The sequence below is a fragment of the Mustelus asterias genome, chromosome 3 (assembly GCF_964213995.1).
Source record: "Mustelus asterias chromosome 3, sMusAst1.hap1.1, whole genome shotgun sequence".
Lineage (NCBI taxonomy): Eukaryota > Metazoa > Chordata > Chondrichthyes > Carcharhiniformes > Triakidae > Mustelus > Mustelus asterias.
This window is the reverse complement of record NC_135803.1, coordinates 153311519-153329022: the sequence shown is the minus strand read 5'-3', so window position 1 is coordinate 153329022 and position 17504 is coordinate 153311519. Positions and strand designations below refer to the sequence as shown.

The window sequence follows — 17504 nt, the reverse complement described above, 5'->3', positions numbered from 1 at the left end:
CGCTGCCGCTTGCAAATATCTTGACGGATTGAATCAAAAGTTCCGGATGGGAACAGAGGAATTAGGAACAGAATTAGGCAAATTCAGCCCTTCGAGCCTGCTCCGCCATTCAATCCGATCGTGGCTGATCTCTCCCTGGTCTCAAATCCACCTCCCCACCTGTTCCCCATATCCCTTTTTTATTAGAAATATATCCATCTCCTTCTTGAAACCATTTAATGATTCAGACTCCCCTGCGCGATGGGGCAGCGAGTTCCACAGATTCACCATCCTCTGCGCAAAGTAGTTCCTCCTCATCTCAGTTTTAAATCTACCCCTCGCAATCTCGTATTAAGTTGATCTTTCTCTACACCCAGCTATGACTGTAACACTCGGCCTTTTGGCTAAGATGCAAATGAGCTCAAGCCTTGGAGGAGGAACCTCCCCCTTCTCCAATCAGCTTGGCTCATGTAGATCAGGCCCAGGACAGGGTGGTTTGGTCGCTCGCCCTGTCTTGTCAGCCTGGATCTGAAATGTCTCAACTTGTTGAGACTCTGAATTGGATTTGATTTGATTGAATTGGAAAAGTATAAAAAAAACACTACATTCTACATTCCTTCCTTTCCTTCTCAATTACTGTATGCTTTGTCTGTACAGCATGCAAGAAACAATACTTTTCATTGTATACCAATGCAGCATAGAATCCATAGAATCCCTACAGTGCAGAAGGAGGCCACTTGGTCCATCAAGTCTGCACTGATCATAATCACACCCAGACCATATTCCCGTCACCCCACATATTTGCCCTGCTAATCCCCCTGACAATAGGGTCAATTTAGCATTGGTCAATCCACCTAACCTGCACATCTTTGGAAATAAATCAAATCAAATATACCTGTGACCTCTTGTTCTAGATTGCCCCATAAGAGGAGACATTTAGTCTACATTTACTTTATCAATTTCTTTTAAAATTTTACATACCTCGATCAGATCCCCTCTCATCCTTCTAAACCCCAGCGACTACAAGTCCAAACTGTTTAATCTCCCCGCATATATAAGAACATAAGAACTAGGAGCAGGTGTAGGCCATCTGGCCTCTCGAGCCTGCTCCACCATTCAATAAGATCATGGCTGATCTTTTTGTGGACTCAGCTCCACTTACTCCCCGCTCACCATAACCCTTAATTCCTTTACTGTTCAAAAATGTATCTATCCTTGCCTTAAAAACATTCAATGAGGTAGCCTCAACTGCTTCACTGGGCAGTCCTTTGTGTGAAGAAGTTCCTCCTCAACTCAGTCCTAAATCTGCTTCCCCTTATTTTGAGGCCATGCCCCCTAGTTCTAGTTTCACCCGCCTGTGGAAACAACTTGCCTGCTTCTATCTTATCTATTCCCTTCATAATCTCATATGTTTCTATAAGATCTCCCCTCATTCTTCTGAATTCCAATGAGTGTAGCCCCAGTCTACTCAGTCTCCCCTCATAAGCCAACCCTCTCAACTCCGGAATTAACCTAGTGAATCTGCTCTGCACCCCCTCCAGTGCCAGTGTATCCTTTCTCGAGTAAGGAGACCAAAACTGTACACAGTGCCCCAGATGTGGCCTGGAGTACTGCATTTGATGTATTTGACTTCAGTCGAGATTTGGGCTTTTTGAATCCAAAACAATATCAGTGTTCGGACCAGGGGGCAGTTTGGTTCATTGGAATATTATACATCATAAAACGCGGGAAAATGCTGAATCAGCCCTGGCAGCATCTGCGGAGAGAGAAACAGAGTTAACGTTTCGAGTCCGTGAGACCCTTCCACAGAACTGGAGATGCACAGGCAAACCTGACACTGCCAACCGGTGCCAGAGGGCATTGCCAGGGCCCAGGCACGAGTGGGAGACTCATGGAGGGACCATTTATGTGGGGTGGGGTGGCGTACATTTTTTGTCCTTATTTTTAAACTTTATTTTGTTTATTTTTTCAAGTGAGGATGGATGTTGTTTCCTTACACATAGAACACAGAACATAACAGCGCAGTACAGGCCCTTCGGCCCTCGATGTTGCGCCAACCAGTGGAACCAATCTAAAGCCCCTCTAATCTAAAATGCCCTTAATGTTGGCGAGTCCACTACTGCTGCCGGCAGGGCATTCCACGCCCTTACTACTCTCTGAGTAAAGAACCAGCTCTAACATCTGTCCTATATCTCTCACCCCTCAATTTAAAGCTATGTCCCCTCGTGCTAGCCAACACCATCCGAGGAAAAAGGCTCTCACTATCCACCCTATCTAATCCTCTGATCATCTTGTATGCCTCTATTAAGTCACCTCTTAACCTTCTTCTCTCTAACGAAAACAACCTCAAGCCCCTCAGCCTTTCCCCATACGATTTTCCCACTTCTAATGTTTTTTTCATTTGGATGGTGCCCTGATCTCTGTGCAGCCAGCTTTGCCAGTTTTGCCAGAGTCCCCACCTCTCCAAAGTGGACGCATCCACTCTTTTTTTCAGCTGTTAAAGTGTGAATATTGCGAGAGAAAACAAGCCAGTGGAGCTGGAGAGCGCCACACCGGTTTTCTTGCCAGAATGGGTGGCACAGTGGCTAGCACTGCTGCCTCACAGTGCCAGAGACCTGGGTTCAATTCTGGCCTCGGGTGGCTCCTCTCTGTGCGGAGTTTGCACGTTCTCTCCGTGTCTGCAAGGATTTCCTCCGGATGCTCTGGTTTCCTTCCACCGTCTGAAAGACATGCTGGTTAGGTGCATTGGCCATGCTAAATTGTCCCTGAGTTTCAGGGGGACTAGCAGGGTAAATGTGTGAGGATATGAGGCGATGGCCCAGTGGTATTATCACCAGACTATTAATCCAGTAACTCAGCTAATGTTCTGAGGACGCGGGTTCAAATCCCGCCACGGCAGATGGTGGAATTTGAATTCAATAAAAAATATCTGGAATTAAGAATCTACTGATGACCATGAAACCATTGTCGGAAAAACCCATCTGGTTCACTAATGTCCTTTAGGGAAGGAAATCTGCCGTCCTTACCTGGTCTGGCCTGCACGTGACTCCAGAGCCACAGCAATGTGGTTGACTCTCAACTGCCCTCTGAAATGGCCTGGCAAGCCATTCAGTTGCGAGCCACAGCACAGCGACTGCAGCGTTTCAAGAAGGCAGCTCACCACTTTCTTCTCAAGGGCAACTAGGGATAGGCAATAAATGCTGGCCTCGTCAGCGATGCCCATGTCCCATGAATGAGTTAAAAAAAAGAATTTTTAAAATGTGGTGGTCCTGGGTGGGATTGTGGTCGGTGCAGACTTGATGGGCCGAATGGCCTCCTTCTGCACTGTAGGGATTCCATGATTCTATGAACTAATACTTTGACAAATTCTGATAAGAGTTCCCCCGACATGTGAAGGCATTAGAGACGGCGCAGAAGACATTCACTGGCGATGAGGAATTTTGGTTACGAGGAGAGATTGGAGAAGATTGTCGCTGTTCTCCTTGGAGAAGAGAAGATTAAGAGGAGATTGGATCGAGAATCCAAGGGGTCAGGAACGGGTAGAGAGGGAGAGAGAGACTGTTCCCATTGGTGAAAGGAGCGGGAGCCAATTTAAGGTGATTGGCAAAAGGAATAATGGCAATATAAGAAAAGGAGTTATTTTGCACAGTGAGTGGTTAAGAACCGGAATGCGCTGCCTGGGAGTCTGTTGGAGACAAGCTCGTTCATGGCTTTCAAAAGGGAATTGGAAACTGACCTGAAAAAATGGGGGAAAGATAGAAGAATATGAACAGGTGAACTGCAGAGAACTGGCATAGACTTGAAGGGCCAAATGGCCTCCTCGTGCTGCAATCATTGCATGATTAATTAAGGAATTAAACACTTTTAGAATCCTGGGGTAGGGGGAGTGAATGGGAAGGGATTTGGAGCATTGAAATCAAAGTTTAAAGTTTATTAATGTAGTGAAAAGTGTTGTTTCTTGTTCACTGTACAGACAAAGCATACCGTTCATAGAGAAGGAAAGGAGAGGGTGCAGAATGTAGTGTTACAGTCATAGCTAGGGTGTAGGGGAAGATCAACTTAATGCAAGGTAGGTCCATTCAAAAGTCTGACAGCAGAAGAGAAGAAGTTGTTTTTGAGTCGGTTGGTACGTGACCTCAGACTTTTGTATCTTTTTTCCTGACGGAAGAAGGTGGAAGAGAGAATGTCCAGGGTATGTGGGGTCCTTAATTATACTGGCTGCTTTTCCGAGGCAGCGGGAAGTGCAGACAGAGTCAGTGGATGGAAGGCTGGTTTGCGTGATGGATTGGGTTACCTTCATGACCTTTTGTAGTTTCTTGCGGTCTTGGGCAGAGCAGGAGCCATACCAAGCTGTGATACAACCAGAAAGAATGCTTTCTATGGTGCATCTGTAAAAGTTGGTGAGAGTTGTAACTGACATGCCAAATTTCCTTAGTCTTCTGAGAAAGTAGAGGCATTGGTGGGCTTTCTTAACAATAGTGTCAGCATGGGAGACTAGGACAGGTTGTTGGTGATCTGGACACCTAAAAACACGAAGCTCACGACCATTTCTACTTCGTCCCCATTGATGTAGACAGGGGCATGTTCTCCACTACACTTCTTGATGTTGATGACAATCTCCTTCGTTTTGTTGACATTGAGGGAGAGATTATTGTTCCCGCTTCAGTTCACCAGATTCTCTATCTCTTTCCTGTACTCTGTCTCGCCATTGTTTGAGATCCGACCCACTACGGTGGTGTCATCAGCAAACTTGAAAATCGAGTTGGAGGAGAATTTGGCCGCGCAGTCTTCGGGAGTAATGAAGTTACTGTGAAAATCCCCTAGTTGCCACACTCCAGCGCCTGTTTGGTTTGCGCTCTCGGGAAAGGGAGAATGTAACAGTTTGAGCTCAGGGCCAGGGGATCTGCCAAAGTAGTTTACAGCCAGCAAGTTACTTTTGAGGCGTAATCAATCCTGTGATGTTGACCAGTTCCTGCACAGCTGTGCCCCACAGAAAGTCAATCAGATGAAAGACCCGCTGAAGTCCCTGTTTTTCCTCAAAGTGTGCGATGGAATCCCTCACAGCCGGTGAACCATCAGGCAAGCCTCAATTTGATGTCTTGCCTGCACTGCACTGCATCACGTTGAATCCTGTCCGAAACACATGGGACTGATTTCAATTCATTAGGAGTGCACATGACAGGTCCCCTCTTAATTGTTTCTTCACTTTACCCAACTCTCTGTAGCATCGATTTCCTCTGGTCACAGATCATCACTCAGTTCCCGGATGGCTCATCAATCTTCAGGAATGTTGGAGTGGACACGGTCATCCATTTGTAGGCAAGCCCTACTCTTCCATTCCTTCACAGGAAACTCAGGAGGGTGGGGATTATGGCAAGAGATGGGAGATGCCGAGCTGTGTGAAATGTTTTACAAACCCTAAAGACTTGTGCTGCAAAAGTACAGACATTTTCTAAATTCACCAACCCCCGTCAGAATCATACAATATCTACAGTACAGAAAGAGGCCATTCGGCCCATCGAGTCTGCACCGACCACAACCCCACCCAGGTCCTATTCCCGCAACCCCGCATATTTACCCTAGCTAATCCCCCTGACACTAAGGGTCAATTTTAGCATGGCCAATCCACTTGATCCGCGCATCTTTGGATTGGGAGGAAACCAGAGCACCCGGAGGAAACCCACACAGACACGGGGAGAATGTGCAAACTCCGCACAGACAGTGACCTGAGGCCGCAATTGAACCAAGTCCCTGGCGATGTGAGGCAACAGTGCTAACCACTGTGCTACCCCATGGTTGGAATCTAAATTTGATACAAGAGTAGTTAATTTAAATGTCTGGGTTTTTTTTCTACTTTCTTTTTTCTCTCATCTCTGAGGTGACTCAGAGATAAAGAAAAGAGCTTTCATTAGTATTGTTCAGCATGTTAGTGGCCCTTTGCCAGTGCTGATTAGAGGGATGATGTTGAGGTGGTGTTCTCTTCAGTGTCTGCCTTCCTCACTGAGGCGGGGGTGGGGGGGGGGGTGCGGGAGTTTCTGGCTTCATCTAGCGTGTTTCTCGCGGTGGGTGGTGGCATGCCGTTCACTGGCCGCAGGATCTCCTGATCACGCCCCTGCCAATGGGATTTCCCATAGAATCCATCCACATTGCCGGAAAACCCATGGTGGGAGTGCAGCGATTTGATTTATTATTGTGATGTATTAGCATACAGTGAAAAGACTTGTTTCTTGTGCGCTATACAGACAAAGCATACCATTCATAGAGAAGGAAAGGAGAGAGTGCAGAATGTAGTATTACACTCATAGCTAGGGTGTAGAGAAAGATCAACTTAATGCAAGGTAAGTCCATTCAAAAGTCTGACGGCAGGAGGGAAGACGCTGTTCTTGAGTCGGTTGGTACGTGACCTCAGACTTTTGTATCTTTTTCCTGATGGAAGAAGGTGGAAGAGAGAATGTCTGGGGTGCCTGGGGTCCTTAATTATGCTGGCTGCTTTTGCGAGGCACGTGAGACCAGAAGATCCCGCTGGTGTGAACAGCTGGAATGTTCTGGCCCGCGTATCAAACTTCCTGTCACTCGCTTAGAAAGGTGTATGTGAGACTGAGGGAGCTGCCTGGTGCCCCTTAATGTATCCTAATCCCAATAACTTGAGTACATAATCCAGGCTGAGTCTTCAGTGAGCTATACTAAGCAAGTGCTGCACCGTCAGAGGTGCTGTCTTTCAGAAGGAAGCCTGGAAACCTGATCAGGTGGGGCATAAACCCAGGGTGTAATTGAGACAAGAGCAGATAGAGAGTTCACCGAGTGTCTCATCACTGTCACAACATGATCAATTGATCATTCATGCGACAGATAACATCCTACCGTTGCTGGGCCATTTCAGAGGGCATTTTAAGAGTGTACCACATTGCTGTGGGTCTGGAGTCACGTGTAGGCCAGACCAGCTAAGGTCCAAAGGACATTGGTGAACCAGATGGGTTTTGGTGACAATCGACAATGGTTTCATGGTTGGCATTTCAGATTTTTATTCAATTCAGATTTCACCATCTCCTCTGGTGGGACTCGAACTCGGGTCCCCAGAGCATAACTCTGGGTCTCTGGGTTACTAGTCCAGTGGCAATGTCACTGTGCCACTGGCTCCTCCTTAAACAATGATGAATGCCCACCAACGCCTCAACTTACTCAGAAGACGAAGGAAATTTGGCATGTCAGCTATGACTCTCACCAGATTTTACAGATGCACCATAGAAAGCATTCTTTCTGGTTGTATCACAGCTTGGTGTGGCTCCTGCTCTGCCCAAGACCACAAGGAAATACAAAAGGTCGTGAATGTAGCCCAATCCATCACGCAAACCAGCCTCCCATCCATTGACTCTGTCTGCACTTCCCGCTGCCTCGGAAAAGCATTCTCTCTTTCACCATCTCCCGTCGGCAAAAAGATACAAAAGTCTGAGGTCACGTACCAACCGACTCAAGAACAGCTTCTTCCCTGCTGCCGTCAGACTTTTAAATGGACCTACTTCACATTAAGTTGATCTTTCTCTACACCCTAGCTATGACTGTAACACTACATTCCGCACTCTCTCATTTTCTTCTCTGTGAACGGTATGCTTTGTTTGTTTGCGTGCAAGAAACAATACTTTTCACTCTATACTAATACATGTGACAATAACAAATCAAATCAAGTCTTGCGGTGGGTAACTGGTTTTCACATTTAAGGAGGAGCCAGTGGCACAGTGACATTGCCACTGGACTAGTAATCCAGAGACCCAGGGTTATGGTCTAGGCACCCGGGTTCGAGTCCCAGCAGAGGAGATGGTGAAATCTGAATTGAATAAAAATCTGAAATGCCAACCATGAAACCATTGTCGATTGTCACCAAAACCCATCTGGTTCACCAATGTCCTTTGGACCTTAGCTGGTCTGGCCTACACGTGACTCCAGACCCACAGCAATGTGGTACACTCTTAAAATGCCCTCTGAAATGGCCCAGCAAGCCACTCAATTGAAGGCCAATTAAGGTTGGGCAATAAGTTCTGGCCCAGCCAGTGATGCCCACATCCCATGAATGATTACAGAGAAATGTATGGAACGACTGTACTTGGCTGCAAAACACTTTGGGAATGTCTTGAGGACTTGAGAGGCACTATGTAAATGCAGGTTTGTCTTTTTTGTATGGAAATCTGCCCCATGTGGGAACAAAAGGTTGATGGAAGTGGGTGAATTGCAGGCCTTGGTCAGGGTTGTGTGCTTTGAATGGACTCCAACCGTGAGTCAACATTCTGATAGAGTGGAAGGTACAAAATGGCAGCAGGGGCAATAGTGCAATGTCTAAATCGCTCCCTCTCTCTCTCTCTTTCCTGCAGATTAAGGTGGGAGGGCTGGAATTCTCGCCTGGAGTGCTGCACATCTACTCGGACAGCCTGCTCACCATGCCGGCTGCCCTGGGAATCGGGGGTGGGGGCGCCCTGCTGCTTCTCATTATCGTCATTGTCCTCATTGCCTACAAGAGGAAGTCACGGGACGCCGACCGCACGCTGAAGCGGCTCCAGCTGCAGATGGACAACCTGGAATCTCGGGTAGCTCTGGAATGCAAGGAAGGTAGGAGCTCAAACCGCCAGTCCCCCAACAGTTGGAAAGGCCCCTTCTACAAGCATTCACCCCCTCCAACACCCACACATAGTCACTGCTGTGTGTGCCATATACAAGATCATAGAATCCCTACAATGCAGAAGGAGGCCATTCGGCCCATCGAGTCTGCACCGACCACAATCCCACCCAGGCCCTATTCCCATAACCCCATGCATTTACCCTAGCTAGTCCCCATGACACTAAGGGGCAACTTAGCATGGCCAATCCACCTAACCCGCACATCTTTGGACTGTGGGAGGAAACCGGAGCACCCGGAGGAAACCCACGCAGACACGGGGAGAACGTGCAAACTCCACACAGACAGTGACCCAAGCCGGGAATCGAACCCAGAACCCTGGCGCAATGAGGCAGCTGTGCTAACCACTCTGCCGCCCTGCTGCCCCACATGCCAAATTTCCTTAGCCTTCTGAGAAAGTAGGGCTTTGAGGGATAAATATTAGCCAGGACACTGGGAATAATTCTAATGCTGTTTTTCATGGGATGTCTTGCATCAGCTCAAGCAGGCCACTGAAGCCTCGGTTTAAGGTCTCATCCAAAAGTCGTCGCCCCCCCCCCCCCCCCCCCCCCGGACAGTGCAGCACTCCCTCAGTGCTGCACTGGCGTGTCAGGCTTGATTATTGTGTTCAGGTCCTGGAGTGGAACTGGAACACAAAAGGTGGTGAGTCAGGGCCCAGAGTGCTGCCAACTGAGCCAGGGCGAATACGGGCTCAATAAACCTCGGCACTTCAGCAAAAAACAGAAATAAAGGCGATATGCAAGCAAATTTCGAGCACTTCAGTGTAGAGGCATGTTGCAGGGAGTTATCTATGATTCACTTCAATGTGACAATGAAGTGACAGGATTTCAGCAGAGGGACATAGAGAAGGCTTGGACGATGCTAATAAAATCAGTTTTCTGTACATTCTTATCAAAGAGGGCAGGGGGGGGGATGGTAAAAGATGAAAGGATTCTCTTGAAGATTTACGAAGCCCTGAGGGTAGGCCGGATGTTGGAGCCGAGCCTTATCTCAGCGAGCTTCTCCAGAATGAATCACTTCTCCCTGCAGCCACGGCATAGATTTTCCATTTTTCTTATCTAACCCCCGACAAATTCCATCCTTTGTTCCCATTAAAACCTGTTTTTTTTGGGGGGGGGGATTGTTTCTTTTCGGGTGAAGGATTGGGTTGCGGCTTTTGTGTTCCTAATTTGCGGCAGCAAATTAAAATTATAGTTTGCGCTCCAACTGTGGAGAGTTCAATCCTTTCTTTATAACGGTGTGCTATCTATATTCATAACTGTGCCATGGGAGGCTGCTATTCTGATGCCTTGACCCATGTTCAGTGTCACTTCTGCGCCTCAGGCTTCTTAAGGGACTTTCGCAATATGTTCGTGAGCCACCGCAAGCTTTTCCATTGTTCAGGTGATATTTAACACATATTGACAATTGTTCTGATGGCTAGAAGATTGCTTTGATTTTGGTTACTTAAAGAGAAAATAACGGATGCGCCAAATGCGAGAGGGCTTGGATTCTATGATGCTGCGGTTCTATTAATATGGTTGACTTGTAAATGCGCTCTGAAATGGCCTAGCACTCAGTTCAGACATAACTAGGGATAGGCAATAAATGCTGCCCTCGCCAGATCCCATGAACAGATAAAAATAAAGAACTTAGAGAAGGAGTAGGCCATTCAGCCCTTCGAGCTTGCTCCCCCATTGGCTGATCTGCTTGTTATCTCAATTCCACTCTACTGTTTGACCCCATATCAAAAATCTGGCTAACTCAGTCTTGACCTTATTCAATGATCCAGTCTTCACTGCTCTCTGGGGAACATGAATTATCTGTTGGGCTGTGGTGGGAAAGGAACAGGGGAGGGTGGGGAGCGATGGGAGTAATTGGATATTCCTCTCAAATGGCTGGCCCAGATATGATGGGCTGAATGGCCTCCTGTACTGTGACATTCTGCACCATTCCCTCTCACGTTGCTCATTTCTCTCTTCCAGCCTTTGCCGAGCTGCAGACTGATATCCATGAGCTCACCAGCGACCTGGACGGTGCCGGGATCCCCTTCCTTGATTATCGAACGTACGCCATGAGAGTCCTTTTCCCAGGGATAGAGGATCATCCGGTGCTCAAGGAGATGGAGGTACATCCTGCATCCTGACTGATGTTGAAATGATGTGGGTAGCACGGTGGAACGTGGGCGGCACGGTGGCACAGTGGGTCAGTACCAGGGAACCCGGGTTCAATTCCCGGCTTGGGTCACTGTCTGTGCGGAGTCTGCACATTCTCCCTGTGTCTAGGTAGGTTTCCTCCGGGTGCTCCCGTTTCCTCCCATAGTCTGAAAGACGTGCTGGCTAGGTGGATTGGCCATGCTAAATTCCCCCTCAGTGTACCCGAACAGGTGCCTGAGTGTGGCGACTAGGGGATTTTCACAGTAACTTTATTGCGGTGTTAATGTAAGCCGACTTGTGACACGAATACATAAACTTACACTTAAAATGGAGTGGCAGAAAACTTTGAAAAAAGTGGGTCTAAAAAAGTCTAAAACCTTAGAAAAAAGCAGTCCTTGGTTCAGCCAACTCTTTCACAGATTTCCGTCACCAAAATAATTACACAGTGAGTTGTTGTGTCTGAAAGGTTAATATAGAACATTACAGCGCAGTACAGGCCCTTCGGCCCTCGATGTTGCGCCAACCAGTGAAACCAATCTAAAGCCCCTCTAATCTACACTATTCCAATATCATCCATATGTTTATCCAATGACCATTTGAATGCTCTTAATGTTGATGAGTCCACTACTGCTGCAGGCAGGGCATTCCACGCCCTTACTACTCTCTGAGTAAAGAACCTACCTCTAACATCTGTCCTATATCTCTCACCCCTCAATTTAAAGCTATGCCCCCTCGTGCTAGCCATCACCATCCGAGGAAAAAGGCTCTCACTATCCACCCTATCTAATACTCTGATCATCTTGTATGCCTCTATTAAGTCACCTCTTAACCTTCTTCTAATGGAGGCAGATTGACTGGAAAGTTCTTGAAGGAGAAAGTAAATTGCGGGACTTTGGGGGGGATGAAATGGGATGAATTGGATCACACTTTCAAAGAGCTGTTACAGACATGATGGGACGAATGGTCTCCTGCGCTGTATCATTCCGCAGTGCTCAAACTCAGTGTCACCTGGCCACTTACTTCCCTGACTTACCTCACCCCTCCAACTTTCTACCACCTTGGCAGAGTCTTACCCTGTGGACTTTGTTCTCTTTGCTTGGATTTCATTGAGAAGTGAGAGTTGTGAGGTATGATGTCTTAAAAGTTTATTTATTAGTGTCGCAAGTAGGATTACATTAACAGTGCAATGAAGTTACTGTGAAAATCCCCTAGTCGCCACACTCCGGTGCCTGTTCGGGTACACTGAGGGAGAATTTAGCACGGCCAACGCACCTAACCAGCATGTCTTTCGGACTGTGGGAGGAAACCGCAGCACCCAGGGGAAACCCACGCAGACACGGGGAGAAGGTGCAGACTCTGCACAGGCAGTGACCCAAGCCAGGAATCGAACCCGTAGACCAGTGACATCAGAATAACCTGGTGCGGTGAGGCAGTCGAGATTCTTTGTGTTGGACGTGTGAGATGAGTGAAAGTGTCACGCTCATATAGGAAGCTCCTTGGTTGATGATGGAGTGGTTACAGGTCGAGTGGCAGTACCTGTGACCCACTCTCATCTTGTTGCCAAGTTCCACACTCTCTGAATTCTTTCCAAATATCTGAAGGTATGGAAGGATCTGGAGCCAAGGCCAGTGGGATGGAGTAAGGAGACAGAACCATGGCTTCAGTGGAACAGGCCCAAGTGGTTGAATGGCCCCGACTGTTCCTACTCCCCTGCAAGTTGCAAACTTTCTGAGCACGAGAGTGAAAATCACAGGTTTCCACAATGTCTTCTTTCAATTCTTTCAAATGAATTTGAGTCATCACCTGTGGGCAGGTCTGGGCTTTTTTGGAAAATTGTATGTCCAGCAACACATACAATGGGTTGTGCTGGGAGCAGAGAGAATCACTCTAATCAGTGATACAACTGCTCCCCCATGCCAACAGTGAATCTCTGATATTAATTGTCTGCTAATTGGTTGTTTAATTATCACATAGAATCCCTACAGTGCGAAAGGAAGCCATTTGGCCCACCAGGTCTGCCCTGACTCTCTGAAAGAGACTCTTATGCTATCCCTGTAACCCCACATATTTACCTCACTAAACCCCGGAACCCACACATCTTGGGACATGAAGGGGCAATTTAGCACGGCCAATCCATCTAACCTGCACATCTTTGGAGTGTGGGAGGAAACCGGATCACCCGGATGGAAACCCACACAGACACGGGGAGAACGCCATACCGACAGTGACCCAAGCCGTGAATCGAACCCGGGCTCCTGGTGCTGTGAGGCAGCAGTGCTAACCACTGTGCCACCGTGCCGTCCCTTCAAATTGAATTTGGGCAGTGGATATTAATTGGGAGTTCACTTGTGCTCCTATATTCAGGCTGGAACTGTGGTTGGCTGGGTTGGAGGTGTACATTTCTAAAGTCTGCCAGTGTGTAGAAATGAGGTTCCAATTCCATCCTTCACTGCCTGGCTATCTAAATTGGAATGGCTGAACTCGCGTGAGAGACTGGAGACATCAGTGCCTGTGGAACTGTAACGCAGGGACAAGCATAACTAGATGAATAGAGTTTTGGATCCTTCACAGAAATGCGTCTATCCTGGTCTGGCCTACATGTGACTCCAGACCCAGAGCAATGTTGTTGTCTTTTAACTGCCCTCTGAAATGGGCTGGCAAGCCATGTGGCTGTATTATCCCCTTCTTGGGGCAACGGGCAATAAACATTGACCTGAGAAAGTGAGGTTTTTGTTTGGGTCTGCGTGTTTTGAGAGTTCTGGCAGTTCACTGTTCTTTGCTTGTGTTTCCAAGGTGACAGCGAACGTGGAGAAGGCCCTCACTCTCTTTGGACAGCTGCTCAATAAGAAGGTTTTCCTGCTGACCTTCATCCGCACCCTGGAGGCTCAGCGAAGCTTCTCGATGCGCGACCGAGGCAACGTGGCATCGTTGATCATGACAGCGCTCCAGGGCGAGATGGAATACGCGACCGGTGTCCTCAAGCAGCTCCTCTCCGACCTGATCGAGAAGAACCTGGAGAGCAAAAACCACCCAAAACTGCTGCTGAGGAGGTGAGTCTGACATTGTGAAGGTGAAATGGGTCCCCCTCCCTCCACCCCTCCCTCCTTTCCTCCCTCCACCTCTCCTCCAACCCCCTCCACCCCCCCTCCTACAGTGCAGAAGGAGGCCATTCGGCCCGTCGAGTCTGCACCGACCACAATCCCACCCAGGCCCTTCTTCCCGTAACCCCACATATTTACCCTGCTAATCCCCCTGTCACAAGGGAGAATTTAGCACGGCCAATCAACCTAACCCGCACATCTTTGGACTGTGGGAGGAAACCGGAGCACCCGGAGGAAACCCACGCAGACTCTGGGAGAATGTGCAGACTCTACACAGACAGTGATCCGAGGCCGGGATTGAACCCGGGTCCTTGGCGCTGTGAGGCAGCAGTGCTAACCACTGTGCCACTCTGCCGTCCCTTTTTGTCCACGGTGTGATGTTCTATAATGTTTATTTGTTTATTAGTCACAAGTAAGGCTTACGTTAACACTGCAATGAAGTTACTGTGAAATTCCCCGAATCGCCACAGTCCGGCGCCTGTTCAGTTCAATGCACCCTAACCAGCACGTCTTTCAGAATGTGGGAGGAAACCGGAGCACCCGGAGGGAAACCCACGCAGACATGGGGAGAACGTGCAGACTCCACACAGACAGTGACCCAAGCTGGAATGGAACCCGGGACCCTGGCGCTGTGAAGCAGCAGTGCTAACCAGTGTGCCACCGTGCCGCCCCGTACTGTATCGTCCCCCTTACTCGGAATGATAACTGACCACCTGGCCTGTCCCGAAAGTCGGATTCACCATGTTGGACGCAGACCTGAGGTCAATAAAGTTTTCTGCGTGCCACGGGTATTGAGGGAGATGGAGCCAAGGATGGAGTTGGATATGTCAAGCAAATTTGAGCAAATGTGAGGTTATCCACTTTGGAAGAAATAATAGTAAATTGGAATATTATTTAAATGGAGAAAAATTACATCGTGCGACTGTGCAGAGGGACCTGGGGGTCCTTGTGCACGAATCGCAAAAACTCAGTCTGCAGGTGCAGCAGGTGATCAAGAAGGCGAATGGAATGTTGGCCTTTATCGCGAGGGGGATAGAATATAAAAGCAGGGAGGTCTTGCTGCAACTGTACAAGGCACTGGTGAGGCCGCAACTGGAGTACTGTGTGCAGTTTTGGTCCCCTTATTTGCGAAAGGATATATTGGCCTTGGAGGGAGTGCAGAGAAGGTTCACCAGGTTGATACCGGAGATGAGGGGTGTAGTTTATGAGGAGAGATTAAACAGATTGGGTCTGTACTCGTTGGAGTTTAGAAGGATGAGGGGTGATCTTATAGAGACATATAAGATAATGAAGGGGCTGGATAGGGTAGAGGTGGAGAGATTCTTTCCACTTAGAAGGGAAACCAGAACTAGAGGGCACAGCCTCAAAATAAAGGGGGGGCCGGTTCAGAACAGAGTTGAGGGGGAACTTCTTCTCTCAGAGGGTAGTGAATCTCTGGAATTCTCTGCCCATTGAAGTGGTGGAGCCTCCCTCGTTGAATATGTTTAAATCACGGGTAGATAGTTTTCTGATCGATAAGGGAATTAGGGGATATGGGGAGCAGGCGGGTAAGTGGAACTGATTCGCTTCAGATCAGCCATGATCTTGTTGAATGGCGGGGCAGGCTCGAAGGGCCAGATGTCCTACTCCTGCTCCTATTTCTTATGTTCTTATGTCTCGTTGAATGGCGGAACAGGCTGGACGGCCTCCTCTCGAGTCTTACACTCCAGAAAAAGCTCCTTTAATATATGTGTGAAGCGATGAAGACACAGTACACCACAAGTTGGAGAATAATAAATAAAATATTCCGTTCTGACAGAACGTGAACTTTTCCGTTCCTCTAAATGTGAACTGTCTTGGCAGGAGCTTGGTGCTGGCTGCTTTCAGCTGTGATTCCCATCCTCAGCCCCACAGGCCCCTTGTAAGAAGATGTGAAGCATCTACTCACTCTGGAACTCATTAATGTACAATCCCAGGACTCCTAATTTGCAGCAACTGCAGTATTCAGACATGTAAGGGAGTTCTCGGGAGTCTGAGAGGGGAAAGGTTGTGGTTAAACAGAGCAAACAACTTACAAGCAGAATGTTAGTGCAGTCGGGGTAAGAAAGCTGGCTCCTTCCTCATCGTCTAATTGCGGACTTGGAATAGATTGGGAAAAAAAATTGTTTGGGAAAAAGAAACTCTCAAGATGGCTTCAGATAATCCATTACATTTCTGTCCAGGATTGTATTTCCACAGCACGTCCCTCAACGTTTTGTAACACTCCTCGGGACATAGGCAGACAGGTTGACTCATTCTGTATAAAGTTCCAACAAATGGAAAAGGCTGTTCGTGTCCAAACACTCTATCTCTTTTTCAATTGATCAATGCTGCCCACACAACCTCTCCCAGTCTCTATTCCCTCCTGAATCTCATCTCTCTCAGCTGTTTGTCCTGTTCCCTTCACTAGCTTTTTGAGGTTACTTGTATTCGGGGGATCACCTCAACTTTCAAATTCCCATCGTTCTTTTCCCGCCCCTCCAAGTGACTTTGCCCTTCCCAATCTCAGTAACTTCCTTTAGCCCCCTGTCCCTCCTTAAACCCTATAATCCTCCATCACTCCTATAATCATCCATCACTCCTATAATCATCCATCACTCCTATAATCATCCATCACTCCTATAATCCTCCATCACTCCTATAATCCTCATTCACTCCTATGTCCCTCCTTCACTCCTATGTCCCTCCTTCACTCCTATGTCCCTCCTTCACTCCTATATCCCTCCCTCACTCCTATGTCCCTACCTCACTCCTATATCCCTCCCTCACTCCTATGTCCCTCCCTCACTCCTATATCCCTCCCTCACTCCTATATCCCTCCCTCACTCCTATGTCCCTCCCTCACTCCTATATCCCTCCCTCACTCCTATATCCCTCCTTCACTCCTATGTCCCTCCTTCACTCCTATGTCCCTCCCTCACTCCTATGTCCCTCCCTCATTCCTATATCCCTCCCTCACTCCTATGTCCCTCCTTCACTCCTATGTCCCTCCTTCACTCCTATGTCCCTCCTTCACTCCTATGTCCCTCCCTCACTCCTATGTCCCTCCTTCACTCCTATGTCCCTCCTTCACTCCTCTAACCCCCTTTCATTCCTATAACCCTCATTCTTTGTGGAATTCCCTCCACAACTCTCCATTTCTCTCTCCTGCTCTGGTCCTGGCTTAAGTGCAGGCACACAAAGAAACAACTCCAGCCTGGTTTTTAGTAACTGCAGACGATGGTTGAGTGATGTAAGTACTGCCCTGCCCTGGTGCAGCAACAGTGAATTGTCATTAATCAGATTATAATTAAATTCAGTCCATCCGAGGTCCTCAGGGAACTCCCTTGCCCCGAGTACATCCTTGCCTCATTGAGTTAGTGTCTCTGTCTCTTTTAATAGCATGTGTGAATGGGAATTGTCCGTCGCAAGTGTTTAAAGTCAAAAAGAGGAAGGTAAGGGTAGCGAATGGAAGAAAATGGATTGGAAAAGTGGGAAGTGGGTTACAGGGTATGGAAAATGAGGGAACAGAGGGGAGGTGAGAGTTCGCAATGCCTTCACATAAGCCCAAGCGTGTGAAGTCATTTTTCCTTTAAATTCTATTCACATTCTTGGGAAAATTAAATT

The 17504-nt window shown here is 47.9% G+C and overlaps 1 protein-coding gene across 1 annotated transcript in view; it reads left to right on the top strand.

The window, feature by feature from the left end:
• The window catches only part of LOC144491732 (plexin-A1-like), a 524825-nt gene that overhangs the window by 430347 nt on the left and 76974 nt on the right, over positions 1 to 17504 (top strand). Inside the window, exons 20-22 of the mRNA XM_078209962.1 lie at positions 8343 to 8577; positions 10609 to 10751; positions 13573 to 13829. Of these exons, the coding sequence (XP_078066088.1) occupies positions 8343 to 8577; positions 10609 to 10751; positions 13573 to 13829 (635 nt within the window). The remainder of the gene's footprint in view (positions 1 to 8342; positions 8578 to 10608; positions 10752 to 13572; positions 13830 to 17504) is intronic.